The 6,616-nt window shown below is 38.4% G+C and overlaps 1 protein-coding gene across 11 annotated transcripts in view; it reads left to right on the top strand.

Annotated features, from left to right (window-relative positions):
• The window catches only part of LOC103155452 (pleckstrin homology domain-containing family A member 5), a 145,962-nt gene that overhangs the window by 90,141 nt on the left and 49,205 nt on the right, over positions 1-6,616 (top strand). For 10 of the 11 annotated variants that reach the window (XM_016663564.1, XM_016663568.1, XM_016663567.1 and 7 more), the window contains 2 exons: positions 1,811-2,094; positions 3,259-3,497. In XM_016663564.1, the coding sequence (XP_016519050.1) occupies positions 1,811-2,094; positions 3,259-3,497 (523 nt within the window). The remainder of the gene's footprint in view (positions 1-1,810; positions 2,095-3,258; positions 3,498-6,616) is intronic. The other variant, XM_007577138.2, reaches the window with a different exon arrangement.

Here is a 6,616-nt window from a genome sequence, read left to right as displayed (position 1 = left end):
ATCCCTCACACACACAAAGAACAGAAATTTCAGTCCGTTGCAGTTTAATGTTTTTAGGCTTTATGTTTGTTTGCAATTATTAATAAGTGATTGCTCTACAGTGTTATATTAGCTACCGCTAATATAACACTTTATTTAGGTCACAGGTTAGCTAATTTGAACACCTGCTGTACTGATGATTAGTCAGAGTTTGTGTGTAACTCACCTTTTTTATTTTTTAACTGAACCGAAACACACTGGATTCCACAGTACATTTACATTTACATACAGCTGGCTTAAGTCAAGCAAGCAGAACTGAACTACTTCCTCTCTTCTCTAATTAAACAGTAAAACAGTTTTCTGCCTTTTTTAATCATGTCCAGAAACTGCTGTGTTTGGGGAACTACTACAATCTGAACAAAAATAAGGCTCAAATCACTTTAATCTGTATTTAGGCCATATTCTGCCATATTTAGGCCCACCTTAATGGGTCCAATGCAGAACTGAATCCAATACCAGTTTAAAGCCTGTTCCAAAAATGGATGGAATCATTGATGTTGGGCCATTTGTGGGCCTCTCTGTTGAGCTGCTTTCTGTAAGACTGGTTTAATGTGTTCCTAATTTCAGATCAGAAGAGAGTGAAATTAGATGATTTCTTCTAGACTGATGTTATTCTAATTCAGTTAATTTTACCAACAATGCAAACTATCATTACAAATTAGATTATTCTAATTTGTTATCTAATATTGTTATCACATCTGCTCTAATGGGAAGGAGTTTAATATTTCACTATTACGCATGGCTTCAAACAATTGCTCCTCAAAATTTGCTCTCTGACTGACTGTGCTACCGATCTGACCTACCTTGCAGAAATCGTTTAGAACAGCAGCTCATGGAAGTTGAGTAGCACTGGTTCCTGCATAAATAAACACACCAAGAAATTCAGATACACAATAAGTTTGCATGGAGAGCGGGGCTGTCACAAGGAGGTGGTTGGGTTTCAGCAGCTGATCAGAGACAGGATTGTTTTCTAAATGTTGACAGATTTCACCTGGTTTCTTAGTTTTCCATGACTTTTTGCAGCTGCTTTTCTTCATGGGTCCAAAACTACAAATGTGGTCGGATTTGTTTATTTGTTTGTATATCAGGTGTGAATTTTATGGTAGTAGTCTTATTACTAATGTATTTATAAAAATGTGGCCATGTTTAATGCTTTATCTGCTAAGCACATTTTCCTAGGATTATGTACTGCATGTGTACATACTCAGCTTGCATGAAATCAATGTAATAACCTTAAGCCAATAATGATATTTATAACATTAATGTCTTCTACTTAAAGAATGGGTAAAGGTAGCTGAAAGGTAAAACTGAAAATCCATCATTTCTAAGAGGCCTATTGATTAATCAAAGTATGGTTGAAAAGTTTTTTTTTTCCAGCAGGATGGCCAAACCTCACTCTCAGCAACTTCATTTAGGCTAAACTTAGAAAGGACACATTTGTTAAAAATGTTGTATTTCAGCATGTTTCTTGGACTAAACAAAAGCAAGGACTGGTTGTCCTGAAATAGCCATATAAAAGATGCGCATAAACACACAGAGTTAGAGGGTAATGCTTTAACAGCAAAACTGGAAGCTGAAAGCATGTTTACCCTTGAACATTTTCCACATGCATTTCAAGTAACCTGCTACTGAGTTACAAATTAGATTATTCTAATTTGTTATCAGATTATTATTATGAGTTACTCTTATTTTTGTCTCTTTTTAAGACAATAAGAGTTTTACTCTGGAGCAAAAACATACCTCCACACATCCTCCCTGTCGTCTCTTTCAGTGTTATGTCATACCAGACATTGCCCAGGAACATGCCTAGCCACAGGACACAGATCGTCCCCTGCTTCCCAGAGGGTTACCGCACACTGCCCCGCAACAGCATGATGAGGCCTGATAGCATCTGTAGCGTAGCAGGTTCTGTTTACGATCGGGCCCTCCGGCCAGTCTCCTCCACTATCAGCACAGCGGAAAAAAGGCGATCAATGAGAGACGATACCATGTGGCAGCTGTATGAGTGGCAGCAGAGGCAGGCCTTCTCCAGGCAGAGCTTGGCACAACCAGCAGGTATACCTCATGCCCTAGCAAATGTTCATACCGCTCCAATTATTTTTGCTTTTTGTTACTTTTCAAGCACAAACTCTGTTTTATTTATTGAGATTTCATGTGCATTATTGTGAAACTGAAAGGAATAATGGTTTTCAATTTTTTTTACAAGCTGAATTTAAAAGGTTTGATGTGCATTCACACCGGCCTGTTTAGTCCACTTTAATCGAACTGTACCAGAAGGTTCAGTTCGTTTGAGGATGTGTGAATACACAATCACTCTCTAATAAAACTGAATGAAAAAGCGATTTCTGGTCCATCTAAAAACCTCGGTCTCAGCTGGGTTGAAGTGAATTCTTCCGGTTTGAATGCATGTGAACACCAAGCGGACCGGAGACCGCTCCAAAAGTAGGAAGTGGACCAAAGCATTCTGGGTAAATGCTGCCAAAATAAATGAATGAGTCTAGAACTACAGGGAGAAATGCCTCATGGTCTTTTAGCAGCGATAAAAAGAAATCCATTGATGTATATTACTCTCTCCTGTGTGGGTTACCGGAGGTGTTCTGCCAGTTGCCATGGCAATGAGTCTGCCTGTAAAGTAAAGCTGACACAGAGCTAGGAAAAGCATAATAAAAGTGGTTTAAAGTTGATTTGGACATCAGTGTTATTTTCCCTTGCCACTGCACCCGCTGTAATTTTTAAAACTTCAAAAAGAAAATTTTCAGCAGAAAACAAACAACAGAACAGTAGAAAAACTACCATATTGAGCATTTAGTTGTTAATTACCTGGCTCCGGTTGGATAACAACTTTGAAATCGTTAGATATGCTCCACCATTAGCCTCTGTGTTTACTTCTGCAAACACTGAGCACTTCTTTTTTTTATGGCGGTTGCCTAAACACTGAGCGTGCTCACTGCGTGTGGCATTACTGCGCCCTCAGGTCACTTGCAGTTCATGCAATCGATCACATACAAGTTGCATATATTTGGAAGTGTGAATGCAAAAAGTTAAGATTTCACAAAAAATTAGAATTGAGTGTTGAAGCCTGCAGTGTAAATGTAGCCTTAGAGAGATATCTCAGCTGTTTGTTTTTTTTTTCAATTAGCATTTATAACAGTCAACTTTATTTTGTAATTTAATCAGAAATTTTGAATTTGCTGTGACTTGTGGTTGCCATGTTCTTAGCAGTGGGACATTACGGCACCCTGCCCAGCACAAAGACCATGGGAAACATCTCTGAGCATGCTGTGGCACGCTCCATCTCCACCTCCCCGTCTCATGGGTCCTTGGCGCTCTACAACACCTTCTCCCCCCCTCACCAGCAGGCTGCTACTAACCCAAGCAGCTCGCTCTCTGAGGTGTCTTCACCTGTCCTCAGAGGGGATGGGACGTTGGATCATCGGCAAAGGTCTCACCTCAGCAAAGTAAGTGCATGGCCCTTGAAGGCCAAGTCATGCAAAACATCTTTTTTGGAGCACATTTGATACATTGGGCAGTGCTATATCATATTCACACACTGCTGCCACATCATGGTGTTTGCCTTTGGCACGTAATTTTTTCTGCCTAAACAATCTGATCTCAGTTCAGATTGTTTTTATCCAAACAACCTACCGTTTTTACAGCCGTCTGAGAAGTTTGCTTGAACTATCGTTATGGAAGAGTTTGGCTGGGAAACAGGAGTGGGTAGGATTTACACCCGAGTATATCTCTACTCCCTTTGGATTTTATTCACAGATGGACTGCTGTAGTTTGCAGGAACAGCCACTGCTGGTTGCTGTAAATTCGTATTCCACTCAAAAGTGGGATTAAGGGTTTTGTTGGAAGCAATTAAGAGTTCCTAGGAGCATCATAAAGTTCTTTGAATATATTAGGTGACAAAGGGAGACAGCAAAAGTGCCATAAAGAAATCTCTTTAAAACTCAAACCTTTTTATGTAGAACAGAAAAAAAAGGAAAAACACAGAAGTTTATTTATTTAAAATTTTCCAGGTTTGCCCTCTCCCTTTATGTTCTTGTTAGATCTGGAATCATGTTGCCTGCTTTGTCCAGATGACAGTGGGTTTGTTGAAGCAGGTGTACGATGGTGTCTTCAACTCCAGCTCCATAGTGATAAGCAAACTGCAGGAGGTCCTGATATGTGCNTATAAATTTCTTGATTTATTGATTGAAGAAGCTGTTTGTCATTTTCCCCTACTAAAGCTTGCTAATAAAATATTAAAGTCTGATTGATGCTGTGGACAGTTACATTAATTGAGACATTTAAGAGTTAATTCTTCTGATTGAGTTACAATGTACATGATCCTAGTAATTAGGGGGCTTCAGATGTTTCTTTGGTGTTGGTAAAATAATGACTTTGGGATTCGTTCTGAGTCTCTAAAATTATCTAGACTGTAACAAGTGCACATTAATAATAGAGAAAGAGCTACCGTTTACAGAAGTGGTTTCTGAAAACAGGCAGTTGCGGGCTACTCAAGTGACTGTTCCAGTAACTGTAAAGGGTCATAACTTCTGGATCTGAAGGTAGTTAGAGTCTAGACGCATCTTTCTCGCTCCCAGCTTAAACAAAATGTCCTCTACATTCTCAGCCGTTGTAATACTCAGGAGTTAGAGGCTTTTTGGACCCATTAGTTGGAGAGCTGGGCAATAGTCAGTCTGCTGGAATCTGAGGGGAGGTATGGGCGTGGCTGACTATTGGGTAACAACAGTTACAATTAACTCAAACAAAACTAGAAACAAAAAAAAAAACAATCTGGATCCAAACAAAATCAAAAATACATCTTTCCTCCCTCTCAGAAAATGGATTTTCCCAATGAGGCCGATTGTTAACACCAGGTCCTTGTCAGCACTGCTCATGGGCGCGCTTCCATGGCAACACATGACCCGGTGACCTCAAAGAGAATAGATGATTAAAACAAGTAAATAAATCAAATTACTTCCTCAAACACAATACATTTACCCAAATAAATTAGAATATATAAAGTACACAAAAACAGCATCTGTTAGGGAGGGGGTACATCCCTCACACACACAAAGAACAGAAATTTCAGTCCATTGCAGTTTAATGTTTTTAGGCTTTATGTTTGTTTGCAATTATTAATAAGTGATTGCTCTACAGTGTTATATTAGCTACCGCTAATATAACACTTTATTTAGGTCACAGGTTAGCTAATTTGAACACCTGCTGTACTGATGATTAGTCAGAGTTTGTGTGTAACTCACCTTTTTTATTTTTTAACTGAACCGAAACACACTGGATTCCACAGTACATTTACATTTACATACAGCTGGCTTAAGTCAAGCAAGCAGAACTGAACTACTTCCTCTCTTCTCTAATTAAACAGTAAAACAGTTTTCTGCCTTTTTTAATCATGTCCAGAAACTGCTGTGTTTGGGGAACTACTACAATCTGAACAAAAATAAGGTTCAAATCACTTTAATCTGTATTTAGGCCATATTCTGCCATATTTAGGCCCACCTTAATGGGTCCAATGCAGAACTGAATCCAATACCAGTTTAAAGCCTGTTCCAAAAATGGATGGAATCATTGATGTTGGGCCATTTGTGGGCCTCTCTGTTGAGCTGCTTTCTGTAAGACTGGTTTAATGTGTTCCTAATTTCAGATCAGAAGAGAGTGAAATTAGATGATTTCTTCTAGACTGATGTTATTCTAATTCAGTTAATTTTACCAACAATGCAAAGTATCATTACAAATTAGATTATTCTAATTTGTTATCTAATATTGTTATCACATCTGCTCTAATGGGAAGGAGTTTAATATTTCACTATTACGCATGGCTTCAAACAATTGCTCCTCAAAATTTGCTCTCTGACTGACTGTGCTACCGATCTGACCTACCTTGCAGAAATCGTTTAGAACAGCAGCTCATGGAAGTTGAGTAGCACTGGTTCCTGCATAAATAAACACACCAAGAAATTCAGATACACAATAAGTTTGCATGGAGAGCGGGGCTGTCACAAAGAGGTGGTTGGGTTTCAGCAGCTGATCAGAGACAGGATTGTTTTCTAAATGTTGACAGATTTCACCTGGTTTCTTATTTTTCCATGACTTTTTGCAGCTGCTTTTCTTCATGGGTCCAAAACTACAAATGTGGTCGGATTTGTTTATTTGTTTGTATATCAGGTGTGAATTTTATGGTAGTAGTCTTATTACTAATGTATTTATAAAAATGTGGCCATGTTTAATGCTTTATCTGCTAAGCACATTTTCCTAGGATTATGTACTGCATGTGTACATACTCAGCTTGCATGAAATAAATGTAATAACCTTAAGCCGATAATGATATTTATAACATTAATGTCTTCTACTTAAACAATGGGTAAAGGTAGCTGAAAGGTAAAACTGAAAAGGCATCATTTCTAAGAGGCCTATTGATTAATCAAAGTATGGTTGAAAAGTTTTTTGTTTGTTTTTTTCCATCAGGTTGGCCAAACCTCACTCTCAGCAACTTCATTTAGGCTAAACTTAGAAAGGACACATTTGTTAAAAATGTTGTATTTCAGCATGTTTCTTGGACTAAACAAAA

This window comes from Poecilia formosa, unplaced genomic scaffold, assembly GCF_000485575.1.
Source record: "Poecilia formosa unplaced genomic scaffold, Poecilia_formosa-5.1.2 Scaffold429, whole genome shotgun sequence".
Classification (NCBI taxonomy): Eukaryota; Metazoa; Chordata; class Actinopteri; order Cyprinodontiformes; family Poeciliidae; genus Poecilia; species Poecilia formosa.
The sequence above is the reverse complement of the archived record's forward strand: the minus strand, read 5'-3'. Positions and strand labels throughout refer to the sequence as shown.